Source organism: Sorex fumeus, unplaced genomic scaffold (genome assembly GCF_029834395.1).
Source record: "Sorex fumeus unplaced genomic scaffold, SorFum_2.1 ptg000001l, whole genome shotgun sequence".
NCBI classification, from domain to species: Eukaryota; Metazoa; Chordata; class Mammalia; order Eulipotyphla; family Soricidae; genus Sorex; species Sorex fumeus.
This window is the reverse complement of record NW_026606058.1, coordinates 5,117,802-5,135,667: the sequence shown is the minus strand read 5'-3', so window position 1 is coordinate 5,135,667 and position 17,866 is coordinate 5,117,802. Positions and strand designations below refer to the sequence as shown.

Here is a 17,866-nt window from a genome sequence, read left to right as displayed (position 1 = left end):
ATAATTTATTATTTTTATATAATTATATATATTTATTTATATATAAATTATTTTTATATATAAAAAATAATAAAAATAAAAAATAAAAAAATTAAAGTAATAATGTAATAATAATAATAATGTAATAAGGTGTCTGAGTTCCTTCACTTTCCTTCATGTTACTCCACACCAAAATCCCTCCTATCCTTCAAGGCTTGCCTCCTCCACGACAATCCTCTTGATCTGAACCCGTTCTGCACTTAACTCTCCTGCTACTTTAGTCTCTCTCTGGCACAGCTGCACACTTTGGATGTGTCAATAAACTACCGACACCTAGAACAATCGTGGCATGAATTCTTTTTGCTCTTATTCATTTTTTTTTAATATTGGGGGGCTGCACCCAGTGGTGCTCAGTGGTTACTCCTAGCTCTGCACTCAGGAATTACTCCTGGCAGTGCTCAGGACACCATATGGGATGTCAGGGACCGAACCCAGCTCAGCCGTGGGCAAGGCAAAAGTCCTACATGTTGCAGTATCACTCTAGCCTGAGTATTTTTTAACGAGTCCCTCTGTTCAAATTCTCTGTATAACTGAGAATCATCTGCTCTTAACTCTCTTAACTGAGTAGATACGGCGTGGCCAGCTCATACCTGAGGGCCCCTGGAGCTGTTGAACTCCTCCACCAAGTCCATCCTCTGTTTGGGGTTGACGGAGCCATCAATGGTGGCGTAAGTCAGTCCCTGTCTCTTAAGGTGCAGTGCTACCACTTTGAGCATGCTGGTCCACTGAGAGACGATGACACTGGACAGAAGTATAGACACAAACACACATGCACACACACACAATTAGAGGAAATAAACTCCTCTGCAGGACTCTAATACCCCTGTTATTCTTCAGATTCAATTACCCCACGTGGGTGGATGAGGAGAGGCCTCCTAAAACCCAAGGACCACACACATTACAGGACTACCTCCAGTGCTTTCTGGGTCTGATCCACAACTTGTGCTAAACGAAGCCGGGATAAAGTGGCAGCTACTATTATCTGGAGCCTGGGGCTCATCCCAGGAAATCTGCGTTCCTATAGCAAAGGGACACGGGCCCTACTGCTGCCAGGACAACCAGCTGCGAGGGCTTCGCTATCCTTTTACGTCAACATTTTTATTCTACACAGATGAGTAGAGAACATGAACCCCCCTGGGCCCTCAGCCACAGCTGGGAACACCCTGGCAGAGCAGGGCTCCTAGTCTGATCCTGCTCCTCTCCCTTGCACCCCTCTGCCACTCCCTTTCTCTTCTTTAGATGCAGCTTTCTTTTTAAATATTCCTTCGGGGGTTTCACGTACCTTGAACCCTCTGGGAATCTCCTTTTCAATCTGCGCCACCAATATTTTCATTAGAAATCAGAGGGAACTTCTGCTATCACCTCAGTGCTTTCTGCCCAGCAGAATTCCAGGTCGTCAAAATAAAAGTCTACGATTTCTGACTGTAAACGATACCAAGTTTTCTGGCTTACCTAAAAGCAATACTTGGAAAGGGAAATAACAGCCTTACCTCTTTTGGGACGCTGAATGTCTTCGAATTGCCTCCAATTCAGCCAACAGAGAAGAAATCTGGGAAGAGACTGCATTAACATATGTGGGTGGAAGTCACATTTACCTGCTGCATTTTCCCTTAAGTCACTGGCACAGTCTCCCAGTGACCTCTGCTTGCAGCTGTAAACCCACCCCCTCCTCACCACTGAAGGAGCCCACCCCCTTCACACCGCTGAAATGATGTCTAAAATCTAAGTTTGGGGCCAGGGTATGGTTCGAGTGGCAGAGCACAGGCCTGTCCTGTGTTAAGTCCTGGGTTCGACCACAAGCACTGATACGTGAGACGTCGGCAACAATGACAATGATGACGAAGACACTGACCACAAATCTAACTTTGTCTCCTTCCTCCTCTTCAGTCTCCAAAGTGATTTCCCACTGAGGGCAGAGTCCACGCTTCCTGGGCCAACCTCCCAGAGCCCTGTTACCTGGGCCTCCACCTGCCTTTCAGTCCAGCTCTCACCGGCCTCTACAGATGCTCTTGCCATGCTCCCTCCCCTACGGCCCACTTGCTCACATCCTTGTCCAGTCTACTGCCCCCAGCTTAATATCACTTCTTAGAGATTCTCCCAACCCCAAGGGGTAGGTTAGGTGCCGCCGCTGTACTATTTAGCACTTCCTAGTCGTATTTTCATGGAACCACTTATGAATCACAGCTTGCTTTTGAGATCTGAGATGCTCCAAGGAGAAAAAGACAGCACCTGTCTGGTACATTTTTGTCCCTCCAGAAACTAGCACACCACTAGGCGAGAGGAAGTTCGATCCTAACGATTGTGGAAGAACAGAGTTACACCTACTTTCCATTCTGCCTGAAACTCTGCTGGACCAGAAAGGCTGACTGACTCAGGAGCACTTTCCAACACTTCAAAACTCTCTGGGCACTAGTCAAATTATTTCAGGGAACATGAGAGTCAGTGAGACACAGGAGGAGGGCAGCAGGGTTCTTCCTCCCTGATGCTCATATGAATGACCTTTCAAAAGTCTTCGAGGGTCCCTGGGCTCACTCCTAGAATGGCGGAGTAGAAAACTGGACCAGGAAACAGGAGAGGAACTACTACAAAGTTCTCAGTTCAGCACTCAGACATCTCACGAGTCTAAAGGGGGGGAAAAGGCAGCTGAGACAGTTCCCCCACTACGTTGTATTATAATGGTGTAGCTCATGGCATGGCATGATACAGTACGATGTGGTCTGGAATGGGGCTCTGGTGTGCTCTGGCTGGTATGACACAGTATGGTATTTAACAGGAAGGGAAACTAAAGGCTCCCATCTAAGTTTGCTTTCTAACCTACACAAACACACTGACACCAGAGCAGAAAGTTAAGTCCAAGAACGTACCCATTTGAATAAAGTAGGAAGAAAAAAAACAACAGGTACACACAGTGTCGAGGTCTCAGCAATTTGTGAGGCTATGCAAAGTGCCTAGGACGGAGCAGTGGCACAGTGTGCGGGGCACTTGCTTTTACATGCAGTCAACTCACCAACTATATGGTTCCCTGAGCACCACCAAGAGTGAGCCCTGAGTGCTGAGCCAGGAGTAAGCCCTGAGTACTGTTTTTGGGTGTCTCCAAAACAACAACAACAAAACAGAGACAAAAAGAAACCGAGTGCTGACTTGAACATGAAAGGCTAATCAGACGATTCTGAGAAATCTGCAGTGCTTTGTGGAGGGGACTGAGCTATCAATGGCCTTACATCCAGAAAGCTTGTGAATTACCTGAATACCAGGAAACACACACTGATAGGAAGGTAAGCCTTAACCCAATAGTTCAGTTTGAAGAGACTGGAGTATAAAGTTTGGTCATTAAGAACATTCTTATGTTTCTCTCAGTTATTAGTGGAGTTTACTTAGGTCCGAGGTCAATATTTTAAAAAGTTAATAAAAAAGTAATTCTTAAACTGAATTCTCAAGTAATTCTATCAAGCAATTCATTTCTTTGGCAGTAATCTCCTTTCTTCTTAAAAACTAAATATTTAAAATAAAAACAAATCCTTGTGACAGTAGAGACAGGGCCAGGAAGATCGCTCCACAACTGGAAGGCTGCCTTATGAGCTGGGGGAGAAGACAGCTGGGACAGAGAAAGGATCACCAAGTCAATGACGGTTGACGGGATTGCTCAGGATGGGAAATGTATGCCGAAAGCAGAAAAAGGACCAAACATGATGGCTACTCATGATCTATAATCTGTATTGCAAACCATAATACCCATAAGTAGAGAGAGAGAGTAAGAAGGCAGTTGTCTGCCATAGACAAGGGGAGGGGTGGGACGGCGGGGGCAGTTGGGCAGGGGGGATACTGGGGTCACTGGTGGTGGAAAATGTACACTGGTGGAGGGACGGGTGTTTGATCATTTTATGATTGAAACTCAAACATGAAAGTTTTAAACACTACCTCCACTACCCAGCTGCTGCCACACTCCAGGACGCTTTCCGGACCCGCGTGGCAGCTCCAGCCAAGACTCACGCACGACTGGAGACCCACAGAACAAGATAAGCGGAACTCTGAGACCTTGGACTCCAGACTCAACGGACCCAGGGAGAGAGATACTCTGCTTGCTTCCACCAACCACAGGTGACAAAGGGATTCTAATCAGGAGCCCCACCCTACCCTGCCCTGTCTGCTCCTACCAACCACTAGAGACCCAGGGATCGGATTGCACACAGAAGACCCACCCTACCCCTACTGGGACCAGATAAATACCCCACTGGCAGACCTCCACTACCGACACTACCTCCACTACCCAGCTGCCACCACACTCCAGGATGCTTTCCGGACACATCATAAGACACTAAATACCCATCTTCCGGAATTGCCGTACCATATTTGATAGGGTTCAAATATGGTAACACCTACGAGGGCGATTAGAGGTCGCCCCAAAAGCCTCTATCCCTCTCGGAAAGACTGGCAAGCTGCCGACAGTATTCCACCCGCATGGAAGAGCCTGGCAAGCTATCCGTTGTGTATTTGATATTTAAACTGTAAAAACAATAAAATAAAATGTTCAATTATAAAAAAAAAAAAACACCCGGGGAGAGGCCGAGGCAAGGACAGCTCTGTGTCAGCAGACAGAGAAACAGACTCGCCCACTCAGGTTACGGAGGCCTCAGCCTCTAAACGGCTTCCATGCAAACAGACAATGACTCACGCAGACAGAGGCTGAGTAGGGAACAGTGTTCTTAATCGGAGGCCTTTCGGTGCATTGGGGAAACTGGTGCTAAGATTTCTTCCTGTCTCTCGGGTCAAGCCTTGAAAGCTTTCCAGAAACAAATTGCTCACTTACTTAGGGCCTCATCACTCACATAAACCTGAGAAACTCTTTTCCCTGGAATCTGACACAAACCCTGCCCGGATGCCAGGCTGGCCCACATCATCCTCTAAAGGCTCACTGAATAAGACTCCAGTTTCATTCACAAGATACAATTCAGTGGAAACCGAACAACCTCAGCTCTGCCCTCTCAGGCTCGGAGGCAAATGGGGCACCCCTTGCAGGAAACAAGTGAGGAGCCCCAGGCTCACTGCAGAGAGAGGCAACGAAACTACCTTGGTGCTCTCTCTTGCATCCTCAAACAGCTCCATCTTGAAGCATTTGCCATTCAGGGCCACTGTAGAAGATGATTCGGATGTGGTGAGTTCGGATAACGTCAAAGCACTGAGCTGCTCTTCCAGGGACAGGACCAGGCCCTCCCCCTTCAGTTCTGTGGGATCCAGCGCCTGGGGAGAACAAGGCAGAGAGAGGAGGAGCAAGCGGTGGGCTAAGGCAGTCACAGGAGGCACGGATGGGAAGCAGGCAATGTGACATGTCCCCAGCAAAACAGATTCTAATTTACCATCAGTAGCTCCTGAGAGAAACCCTCGTTAAAATGGAAATGTGCACAGCTTTCTCGTATCATCGAAGATAAATGGAGGGGCATGTGCTTTGCGCAGAAGGCCCGGATTCAATCCCTGACATGACACAGTTCCTTGAACAGCACCGGCAGGGACTCCTGAACAACAAGTAGAGTAGTCCCTGGGCACTACAGGGTGTGGCCCCAAAACAACAACGATGACAGTAATAATAAAAAGAGAAAGTCAAATGAGGGCAGCGTCTAGAGACTTAGTTGCCAGGCAAACAACATTCCCTTCGTTATCATTCCTTTTTTTCCCAACTGGAATGAACAGTTCTCAAGTTACCGACCATCAGACTACAACTCCACAGCAATGAACAGAACAAGTCACAGGTTACGTATGGGTGTGTCTGACACAAAAGAAGAAAAGGTGACTTTTCATAACTGGACTTAAAAGCCCCAATACAGGCTAAAGGCAGAAAAACAAGTAACAAAATGATCTTCCGTACATCCTAAAATACTGAAGCATTCATATGTGGCTTCCCTTTTAACAAAAGGTCATTCTTCCATTTTAAAACAAAGCCTATATAGATCAAAACGGTCACAGTCACGGTCACGGTCCTCCCGTTGTTCATCGATTTGCTCGAGCGGGTCCAGTAACGTCTCCTTCGTGAGACTTGTTGTTACTGTGTTTGGCATATCGAATGCACCACGGGGAGCTTGCCAGGCTCTGCAAAACAAACATTAAAAACTGTTCTCGAGACCACGGAGTCTCCAAGTTCCAGGAAGGTCAAGGTCGTTCTAAAGCAGGAACTGCTCCTGGCCTTCCACGCTCCAGCAAGGAGACCTAGACACGCCCGGGGGCTTCTCTTACCGACTTCAGCAGAGACAGGTGACAACAGCACTGACGGAGCCTCAGCAGCTGCGACAGGATGTGGACGGTGCTGGACCTGGTTGAGTCTCCCAACCCGCCAGTCCCGAACTCCTGCGCCACTTCCAAGAAGGGAAACAAAGCACAAGTGAGAGGCAGAGCAGGGGGAGCTGAGACGCAGAAGAGGCAACGTGAACCTTCTCTGATCCGAGATGCAGTAACAGGCACCTCTCACTTCTGGGGTTTAAACATCATGCAGGTCTCCAGGCCAGGGCTTGTGGATCACTGCATTTTACTGTGGCCTGAACGCCAGCGAAAGCAAGTCTCACACACCAAGAACTCATGCCCTCTCTGTCAGTGAGTCTACTTTTCCGTGAGTGAGAGATCTCTCGGAGTTTCTTGTGGCTTACCTCTACTAAATGGATTATCAGGGTTTCCTCCAGTCTTGCAGTTCCCACTTTCGTGTCTCTTTAGATAGGACTGCATAGCTGACCTGCCTCGGACCAAAAAAAGAAAACACACGTATCTATCACAGGCACTGGCGTGACACAGGCTTCCTATGGTCATGCTTGGCCAGGCTTGTAGGAGGTTCCTTGAAAAATAATCAGTCAGTTTGTTAAATCGTGTCACACCCAGCAAGCACTGGCAAAGAGAAAGAAGCGATTATTTCTAAAAGCCAATCGTTTAAAAATAACATACAGGCATTAATTGATACCAATAACAAATGTTTGTAACTTAAATATTAATGCACTGTATTGCAAACCATAATGCCCAAAAGGAGAGGGAGAGAGGGAAGGAGGAAGAGAGAGAAAGAGTGAAAAAAGAGAAAGGGGGGGAAGGAGGGGGGGGGAGAGAGAGAGAGAGAGAGAGAGAGAGAGAGAGAGAGAGAGAAGACAAGTGCCTGTGGGAGAGGGGGGGATGGGAGGGGAATTGGGTGGGAAATGTAACTGGTGGAGGGATGAGAGTTGGAACATGGTATGACTGAAGCCTGATCATGAACAGCTTTGTAACTATGTACCTCATGGTGATTCAATTAAAAATATTATACAAAATGTTAATACATAATGATATAATGTCAGGACTCAATATAATATCAAGATGTATGTTAAGAAGAGTAAAAGACACAAAGAAAGAAAATGGGACAGAATGAATCTGGAATTCCGGGAAGGACAAGACTTTTAGCCAAAGAACAACCGACAGACGACAAGAAGAATTCCAGCGCAGTTTTTGAGTTTTAATGTGGTCCAAGAGGGGAGGACCAAGGTCAGGGAGATGCTTTCCCAACCTGGCCCAGTCAGACACAGTGTCCACAGACCGCATATCACACCCCGGGATCCTACACAGGGAAGCCAGGGCAGAACAGGATTGAAAGCCTTCAGTGTGTGTTGAGAGCACTGTGAGCAAGTGAGGGGCTGAAGAAAGAAGGGAGACCAGGGAGGAGGAACCCAGACAGACCACTGATCGTCACACAGGCTCAGCCACTCAGTGAGTGACTCCTGACACACCTCGATCTTGCAAAAAGGACACTGTAGACACTCTGCTCAGTTTGAGAAAGCTTTAGACGGTGCAGCTGGAATTTGCGCTGAGGCAGCGTCACCTGAAGAGTGAAAGAAAAAGAAACTGTGTCAAGTCACATAAAGAACCAACCACTACAGAGTGGGGCCCCCAGGTAGACCCTGGACAACAGCTCCACCCCTCTCCTAAAAGAAGACTCGGGCACAGCACGGCTGCCTACGGAGAAAGACGGGGGGGAGGAAACTGAGCGAATGGGGCACCCAGGTCGAGCGAAGCAGAGGTGGCTCGGCCCTGAGCAGGGGCAGGGCTGTCCCTCCCAGCTCCCCCAGACAGTCGCGGGGACACACCAAGGGTTTTCCGGAGGAGTCCAGCTGGTCCTTTGTCCTCCTCAGCAAAAGGCTCTTGGTCACGATACTTAACCGTTCTCCTCCTTTCTGTGACCCATTGTCGACCTGACTCTTCCACAGCGTGAAGTCATCAAATGGAGAACAGCGCAGAAACCTTATTTTATTGTTGTTGTGGAGGAAGGACAGAGAGTAGGTGGGAGAATGAAGGAAAAGTTCAAGGAAAGATACAACATGAAAAAACGAATCAAACTTTTTGGTTACGTTTGTCATCCAATCATTTTTAAAAGCAAATTTCATAGCGAAGCTCCATAAGATAGATCAAAAAGCCCTAGTCAGTAACAAAAACAACAAAAACCACATTCCAAAAAAAATGTGAATACCCCCATAAACAATGCCTATCTCATCATAACAGGTCACATAGGCATAGCTCGTGAATAAAAACATGCATTATAAAATCAATAATCTTCTGTTTGCTTGAAATCAACCATAGCCCTAACCTCAGGCCACATGTTTTAGAGCAGAAGTGGTCCAAAATATTCATGGGGCTAAAGAAAACTTTTGTTTCCTTTAATTCCATCTGTCCTATATTTTCCTCATACATGAGGGCTGGGCATAATCAGCCCAATACCAGCCCATCCATGAACAGATTTTCTTATAAATATGAATTCTTTTGCTCTTTAAAGGTTGACAGGCTTGCCATCTGCTACCCAAGATAATCCAACACCCTAGCGGAGCTTTATTGTCAGATATGAAAGAATCATGAGGGTTACCGAGTGGCCCCCACCCCTATAGAACCCCGGAGCTCACTCACTTCAGCAGTGAGAACATGTCCAGGAGGTTGTTCTGAATGGGGGTTCCAGTGACGGCCCATCGGGCCTGGGCCTGTAGCTTACACACCGCTAATGAAGTCTGTACTCGGGGGTTCCTGATATTATGGGCTTCATCCAATATGATTCGAGCCCAGTTGATGCGAAGCAAAGGTGTCGAGGTGCCCTGAAAGAAACACCAGCAAAATCCAACACTGTGGGTAAAATGAGAAAATGTGTGATCTCCAGCAGATCAGGGGAAATAGGTGAGTATCAAGAAGCCAGTCTCACCTCCAGAGCTGGGAGCCCAGGTCAAGTATGTTGAAGAACCAAGCTTAAGAAACCAAGAGTGGGCCAAGGGACAGCCCAGTGGCGAAGCGCACAGGCCTGTCATGCAAAGGGACCCAGTCCCGACAGCGTTGCCCAACTGGCCTGCAACGTGCTGGAACCAAGAAGCCAAGCCTGTCCCCACGCCCTGTCACTGAACTGCCTGGCCCAGGATTTACCAAGTATCCCTGAGAATGGACCCTGGGCCCCTGAGAACTGCTTGGAAGCTGAAAATAAAGACACCAGAGTGAGAGGCCAGTGGTGGAGGTTCTGTGTACACAAGTACACAGGAAAATCCCTTGGACCACCTGGTCCCTCTATCACACCCCCCTTCTTACGCCCCCCAAGAACCACTGAGTCTGGTTGTCTAAGAACCACCAGGCATGGCCCCTGGGGTGCTGGGCACTGTTTGGAAAGAATCCCCTTGCCTCTCCACCCCAAGAAACCAGACCCGAAACTCACAGATGTACTGAACGAATCATTTGAAAGTCCCAATACTAAACCTAAGAATAAAGCTTTCCCAAGAGCCAGAGAAATAATACCACAGGGAGGGTGCTGGTCCTGCATGTGGCTGACCCTGGTTTAATCTCAAGCACCCCATATTGGCCCCCTGAGCACCGGCAGGAATGATTCCTGAGCACAGAGCCAGGAGTAAACCCTGAGCACTGCCAGATATGGCCAAAAACAAATACAAAAACACACCGCCAGCTTAAAATTGTTCCTATTTTGCATTTTCCTTTATTCTTTCAATCCACTTTTAAGCAATGGTGAGGGGCCAGATTATACTAGATGTCAAGCCTACAAATCCACACATACAGAATATGTACTAAATTTTATTAAGGGCACTAAAATATGACTCAACGTTCTGAAATATTAAGACAACACAAAGGAATATTCCCTACCCTCTACAAGTTCACAAGTTCGCAGGCAAGAAAAAGCTTAGGGGGGCTGGAGCGATAGTAAAGTGGGTAGGGCATTTGCCTTGCACGCGGCTGACCCAGGTTCAATCCCCAGCATCCCATATGATCCCTGGAGCAGCACGAAGAGTAATTCCTGAGTGCAGAGCCAGGAGTAACCCCTGAGCATCGCCAGTTGTGACCCAAAAAGCCAAATAAATAAAAATAAAAGAATAGAAAGAACGATTAAAAAAAAAAAAGCTTATGACAATTGCCCGACAGGATGCACACACAGGAGGCCCTACTGGTAATTTGCTACTGGCAGAAAAAATTTAATCTCTTTTGACCACAGCTCTATTGCTCATGCCTGAACTCACAGCTGGCAAACAGCAGACTCTTAGTTAACTTAAATGTTAGGACGTAAGTTAGTACAAGATGCTGGGAGCCACATCCAAGCCCACAGGGAGTCAGTGGGAAGGACAGAGATGGGAAGAGAGTACCCAAAGGATTCTTGAAGCAGGTTAAAAAACAAAACCAATCTGGAAAGAGAGGAATGGAGCTGAGGCGGTGCTCAAGAGGGAAGAAAAGGCACAACGGTGGACCACAGGGCAGGACCATGCAGCCTTCGGTCTGGCTTGGCATAAGGAGACACAGGGAGAGAACCTCAAGCAGGCAAGACCACAAAAGATGTGCGACCTCAAAAGAAATGAAGCCCACAAAATGGGGAAAACTATTTACCCAATACCCATCTGATAAAGGATTAATATCAAAATTATACAGAACACTGGCAGAATTTTTCAAGACAAAAATATCCAACCCCATCAAAAAATGGGGAGAAGAAATGAAAAGAAAATTCCTCAAAGAAGAAATTAAATGGCCAAAATGCGCTATGATACATCTACTCAATGGAATACTATGCAGCTGTCAAGAAAAGTGAAGTCATGAAATTTGCTTATAAACAGATGAACATGGAGAGTATCATGCTGAGTGAAATGAGTCAGAAGGAGAGGGACAGGTATAGAATGACTGCATTTCTTTGTGGGATATTGTAGCACTGTCCTCCTGTTCTTCATCTAGTTGCTCGAGCGGGCACCAGTAATGTCTCACAACAAATTGTGAGACTTGTTGTTACTGTTTTTGGCATATAGAATACACCACGGGGAGCTTGCCGGGCTCTGCCGGGTGGGCTGGATACTCTCGGTAGCTTGCTGGGCTCTCCGAGAGGGGCGGAGGAATCAAACCCAGGTTGGCCGTTTTGTAGGATATAAGAAAAAATATATATATAGTACGAGGCGTACAGAAATCGGTGACTATACTCTGGCACAAAAAAATAACACATATGCAAACCAACAGTTCTTAGAATGATGCTTAATGAAGTCCCACAATAACAATGTAATAAAAACTGATAAAAACCTCTTCACTCTGTAACTGGCACAACCCTGAATTCAACAGCAAATGCACAAGCTTTTAACCCGGTTATTCCCAGGTTACTTAGCACACCGTCCTTTAAAGTCCCATCTGTTCTTTGCAACCCCGAATTCCTAGGAGTCAAAGGGAAGCAAGGAATGAGTGATGGGGCAATTCCAAATTTAGTAAAATTAGTTAAGACTGAAATTACTTAAAGCCAAAATAAGGACTACAGGCTTTGTCCCTTTTACTATCTCTCTGGCCCTAAAATTCATTTCCACACGAAATATAAAAAATATCCTGAGTATACCCCAAAGAGCCTAAAATAAAAACTTGAATAAGTGAGGTATTCCTGTGTTCATTCATCTGATGATTACACAATTGCAATGGATGCATTCTTAGCTCAGAGAGAGAGAGAGAGAGAGAAAGAGAGAGAGACAGAGATAAAGACAGAGAGAGATAGAGAGACAGAGAGAAAGACACTCAAAAAACCTCAAAATTGTGCTAGCCTCAACCTGTATCACTAACAAGGTTATTCTAGAAGAGAGAAGGGAAAGAGGAAAAAGCTCTTTGATTTCATGGCTGAATTTGGGGGCTACTCCTGATCCCCCAGAAGGTGTCCTCGCTGTCTCTCTGACACCGCTAAAAGACGTGTGGCTAGTCTCACTTCCCAGGCAGCCCCAAGCCTCACCTCCATGCTGAGATCGCCACCTGGGCTCTCCTCCTCCGGCTTCTTCGTAGGGACCTCCTTGGCCAGAATGCTGTAGGTGGTGACCACAATGTCATGGGTAGCCAGGCTGTAAAAACAACACAGAGCGAAAGGTCAATAATCCATCCCGGGCTCAGACGAGGGCCAGGGAATCCCTTCAGAACAGTGCTGACTGCAGGAAGCACTGGAGAATTCTATGTCTGTAATCCACACACAACTCTTGAGAGGTAAATCCTTCTCACTTGACTTCCTTATAGCAAGGGATAAAAATAAACTATTTTGTTGTTGTTGTTGTTTTCTTATTTTGCCTTGTGAGTCACAGGTGGCTGTATTCGGGTTTATTGCCGACTCCTGGCTCTGTGCTCAGGGATCATCCTGGGGGCTACTGGGTGGGCACATGGAGTGCTGGGGACGGAACAGGGCTGGCCATGTGAAGAGACGGTGCAGCAAACGCCTGCACGGTCTCTCTGGCCTTCCTGCTATTCTTTACAGACAACGGTCAGGATAGTCTCCTTTTTTCCAACCAATGAGTCAGAAAGGAAAACCTTCAAGTGAAGTCAAACTAAGCTTGATATGATCAGGCCAGAGCAGAAAGTAGGGCAGAGATGGGAATTGACATTTTCGTGGTGCTTCAACATAGGCGATGCTAAAGCCCTGGGGAATAAGAATGCTCAAAGCAAGGAGCTTTCTTCTTATCTTCCTCTAATGGATTTGTGAGTATCTACTTATCAGGCTTTGGCAACTGGGTATAAAAACACAGGGTGTACACATTCAGTTTATCTTGCCCATACTCTTTACACAGCAAGACATCGTAACAAAAGGCATGATCTTTTTCCATTGACCTTGATTCTGTGCTCCGAGAGAAATTCAAGACGCAGTCCTGATGAAAATGACATGCCCAATTCAGAGGCAGAAAGGAGGAAAATTGAGAATGATTCCAATCAGTCAACAAGCACAGTCCACATGTAAAAGTGCCAATCAAGTGAGACATGATTTATTCCGGGAAATCGAGCAGAGCGGGGCACTTACATATCCTTCCTCAGAGAGCCTGACACTTGCATCTACTGGAGTAGTAGTAGTAGTACTCAGTCGTGAGTACTGCTGTGTCCTAACACCAGGGATGACCGATTTGGCAATTTCACTCCTGAAGGACCATGGCCTTGAGGCCGGAGTGATAGTACAGCGGGTAGGGCGTTTGCCTTGCACACAAGTTCAAGTCCCAGCATCCCATATGGTCCCCCAAGCACCGCCAGGAGGAATTCCTGCGTGCAGAGCCAGGAGGAACCCCTGAACATTACTGGGTGTGACCCAAAAAGAAAAAAAAAACCAAACATCCCCCCCAAAAAAAACCCAAAGGACCACCGCCTTGTTTTTGAGAAGGTAAGAGATGACTTAGAAGAACTTTTGTTCTAAAAATGTCAAACAGATCAGCCAAGTTTTCAACACGCCCTTCATAGCCCAATTAGGAACAATACCCAAAAGTCAAAGTCAAAGCCAAAAGTCAAAGCCTACTTAAATCACCACCTCTGGCCCGAGGGGGCAGAGGAAGCTTTACAAGTGTGCAGCCATGCGGGCAGATCTCTGGTGTCCACATGCCCTGGCTGTGATCCCCGGAGCTGGAAGCAGTTTCTGGAGGAAGCACGGGGGGGAGTGTGTTAGAGTCACAAAAAAAGAGGTGCCAGCCCCATCACCTTTAGATGTGTGACCACTGTGGTTAGAAAGTCAGCCTCTGGCATGCATGTCTGTAAGCACTGCAGCAAGTCCCGGCGAGCACTGTACAAGCAAGACAGCTAAGATGCAACCAACCCGCAGTGAGCCCTATGGCCAAGTGTGAACCCTGGAGCCGCAAGGTCCCCACAGGCGGGCACCACAGCTGCAACTGTGCAAGAATCACCAGTCCTCAGTCAGCACAAGTAACAAACAGCTCTGTGGAGGCAGGGGCTGGGGTGGGCCTGGGGTGGGGAGCTCGGCAGCGGAAGTGCCCACCGTGCAAGCATGAAGTCACGAGGGCAGTCCCCAGAGGCTCTCCTATGTAGAGCCCTGCCTGGACTCTGGAGTATGGGACCCCTGGTACCACAACTCCAAGCAATTTCTAGAGCAGAGGCAGGGGGGCTGCACACCACAACTAACGCCCACCAGGATGAAGAAAGACAAGCAGACCCCATGGCAGGAGGGTGAGCCCCGCACACAGCCACCGAGCCCAAGCAAGCAGCAACCAGGTGTTTGCCACGGCCTAGTTTTCTGAGCACTGCACACCGTCCTGAGCACCACAACTGTGGGGACGGGAGGGGGAGCACCATCGGGGGAGCCATTCATTCTCCGATTTGGGCAGTTCATCTATGAAAAGTAGGGCCCTGGGGCCAGAAAGACAGTCGAGGGGTTAAGGCCTTACATGTGGCTGACTCCATTTGAATCCCCGGCACCATTTGGCGGGCCGAGGTCTTCTCGCAGTGACCCCTGCGTATCACTGGGTGTGGTCCCAAAACAACAACAAAATAATTCCTGAATGTTGTTCTGGAGCAATAGTGCAGGGGTTCAGGCACTTGCCTTGCATGCAGCTAACCCCTGTTTAAGTCCCAGCACCATACACCATCCCTGGACAATCTTGATCAAAGAGCCTGGAATATTACCAGCTATGTTTCCACTCCCCCAACACACACACACACACACACACACACACACACACACACACACACACACATCTATACACATAATTAAAATATGATCAGACATATCAACTAATTAGTACTGCATCAAAGATGCCTTGAAGTCTGACTGGTTCCATTCACACTTAATAGTACAAAAACATGAATCTGGAATCAGAAATTTGGCAGCCAAGAGGTGAGTGAGAGGGAGCCTCTTCGACCAGGGGACGCTGCAACTGGCTGGCAGCCAAGGCCTCCTCCCAAGAAGTTCTGCTGGAAAGAGGGACAAGGACAGAGCAAAGGAACAACATCCTCTTTCCAGCTGGAGACGAGACTGTCTTCAGTCCTCCCAGATCCATCAGCCCAGGTGCCAGGGGCTTGCCAAGGCGCCTGCCACACCCCCCACAGACTCACACTCTGGCACGCTGCTCCCGGTGTGGCCCGTGATAGAGGCAGACTCTGAGTCTGCTGCTGCTCACACGTTTCTCCACCTCGTTTTTCCAATGATGGATCAGGGAAGCAGGGCAGACGATTAGCGTTCCGTGGGAAACACACTCAGAGGAGTCTTGAGGAGGGAAAAAGAGACACAACAAAAGCCGACACCAAGTTATGCTCACCAAAATACCTGTAACTTCTCATAGTCAAGACTTTCTCCTGACGTCACTCGATCTCTGAACAACTGCTGCTCTCGTTTCTACTACCCAGCTTACGGCCTAGGGAATGGAAGAGGCTGTCTTTTAACCCAAAACAATTATTTCTTTATTTTCCGCTATAAAAGTGTCTGTCAGACACAAAGGCTAAATTAGGAGGAGACGGAAGTCAGCCACATTCGACCTTGGCCTTAGTCGTTAAAAACCAACAGGGCTTTCGGAGACGAGGTAGAAGGGAGAAGCTGAATCATGCCCCAAAACCCCCTGAGCTGATGTATTACAGAACACTGTTACTTTTTTCCTGAAAAGCATGGCTGAATCAACCCACACTGAAAATCCGTCCCTGAGATAAACATTCCCAGTTAGTGATGATGGTATTCGTACCAAGACTCCTCCCCTGTGTGCACGTATGCTACTCCACACAGGGACCCAGGACCTGACAGCACAGCATCTGTCCCAGGAGCAGATGGCTATGGATTTTTCAATTATCTAAAATAAATTGATAGTTATTCACGTCCATGCTACTGAACGTGCAGTGTTGCCTATTCATGCTCTGCCAGACCTTTAAAGAATTTACAGTTATGATATTTATGGTTTTTTCTTTCTTTCTTTTTTTTTTGCTTTTTGGGTCACACGGGCGATGCACAGGAGTTACTCCTAGCTCATGCACTCAGGAATCACTCTTGGCGGTGCTCGGGGGACCATATGGGATGCTGGGAATCAAACCCGGGTCAGCTGCATGCAAGGCAAACGCCCTACCCACAGTGCTATTGCTCCAGCCCCTACAGTTATTACAGTTTAAAAATGGCTGAAATAAGATGAAAGTTGCCACGACTAGACCAGGGAGATAGTACAGCAAGTAGGGCATTTGCCTTGCATGAGACCAACCCGAGACCAACCCAAGTTCGATCTCCCAAGCACCACAAGGAGCAATCTCTGAGCACAGTTAGAAGTAATTCCTGACCATGCCCAGTTGTGGCCCCAAAACAAAAAAAAATAGCCAGACATCAATAGAATGCAAGCTTTGCATGGAGAAGGCCCTGGGTTCTGATTTTGTTTGCACCAAAAATCAAAGGAAACAAAATAAACCAGAAAAAGAGATCCTATGTAGAGTTTGAAATTTCTGGAACCTCAGACTCACTAGAAATGTCTTTTGCAATGGTGGCTAAAATCTGCATCTGTGTCAGATTCCTCTTGAAAAATTAACCCCCCAAAAGCCAAATTTATCAAATCCAAATTTATTTAATTCAAATTTATCCTATTGCTATCTCAACATTTAGGAAAAGAGTCATTTCTCTGCTTAAGATAAGTCTTCTAGAGCCTGAGCTTTCTCCATAAGAACTTTCACAACCACATTTAATATAAGTCCATGCTAAAATGCAAAAGATGATCACAGATAACTAGTACATTCAGATCAGGCATTATACCAAGGCAAGTAGCCCAGCACTGGTTTTCCAGTGGGTGACGCCCCCTGCCCCCAACAGCCCCCTCGAGGTGGAAGAACTCTGGCCTTCGAGAATGCCCGGGCAGGGCAGGCTGGCAGGGTCCCTCCGCGCACCTTCTCTGGAAAGCCAAGTCACAGCTTTTCTGTTGTCCTTTTCTTTGGTTCTCTCCCGATTTCTCTGGGTAAGAATGAGTGCGATCATTGTCAGGGTTTTTCCTAATCCCATGTCATCCGCTGGGGAGAAAACAACCAGAAACGGGAGCGTTAATGAGTGCCAAGAACGAACCGACTCAGCAGTTCTCATCTTCATTCTCTGCTGCCGCTGCTACCATGCCAGGACTCCTGCCACCCCAATCATTTCTTCACGTCCTAATTAAAATCAGCCCTCACTCTCACCACTCACGGTGAAATCTACATCAAAAGCATTTGCTATTTTTATAAAATTTTAACTCTTTTCTTGGGCCAGGGTGGGGCATATATGCACACTCTGACATGTACTGGGTCTGAGGCCTAACCCTGCGCGGTCCCATGGGCACTGCGACCAGCTGTCCCTCAACTAACAACCACGACAGATCCTTTAGATCTCATTCTAGTCGCTGAGCTAGAGTATTTACTAGAACCACCTGTGTCAATCATCTCAAGCTATGTTGCGGCCTCGTGGCTTTGTTTCTGTTCAACAGTACAAAGATGGGCCTTTAGAGGACATATCCTCCTACAGATTCGACTAGCACTGCTGCACATCTGGACTTAGGAGTCGGCCCAGAATGTCACTTATCTAACTCACTAATTGATCAGGGGCATAAAGGAACACCGGGGGTATTTTCACCGGGCCAGTATGCAGGCATGTCTCGGGATTCAC

At 47.3% G+C, this 17,866-nt stretch overlaps 1 protein-coding gene across 1 annotated transcript in view; it reads right to left on the bottom strand.

Moving 5' to 3' along the window:
* Nucleotides 1-17,866, bottom strand: part of TTF2 (transcription termination factor 2) — a 52,901-nt gene that overhangs the window by 5,303 nt on the left and 29,732 nt on the right. The window contains exons 10-20 of the mRNA XM_056115283.1: nt 17,122-17,241; nt 15,328-15,478; nt 12,251-12,356; nt 8,935-9,116; nt 8,124-8,277; nt 7,767-7,858; nt 6,672-6,754; nt 6,265-6,383; nt 5,107-5,277; nt 1,530-1,588; nt 630-780 (exon numbers count right to left, since the gene is read on the bottom strand). Of these exons, the coding sequence (XP_055971258.1) occupies nt 630-780; nt 1,530-1,588; nt 5,107-5,277; nt 6,265-6,383; nt 6,672-6,754; nt 7,767-7,858; nt 8,124-8,277; nt 8,935-9,116; nt 12,251-12,356; nt 15,328-15,478; nt 17,122-17,241 (1,388 nt within the window). The remainder of the gene's footprint in view (nt 1-629; nt 781-1,529; nt 1,589-5,106; nt 5,278-6,264; nt 6,384-6,671; nt 6,755-7,766; nt 7,859-8,123; nt 8,278-8,934; nt 9,117-12,250; nt 12,357-15,327; nt 15,479-17,121; nt 17,242-17,866) is intronic.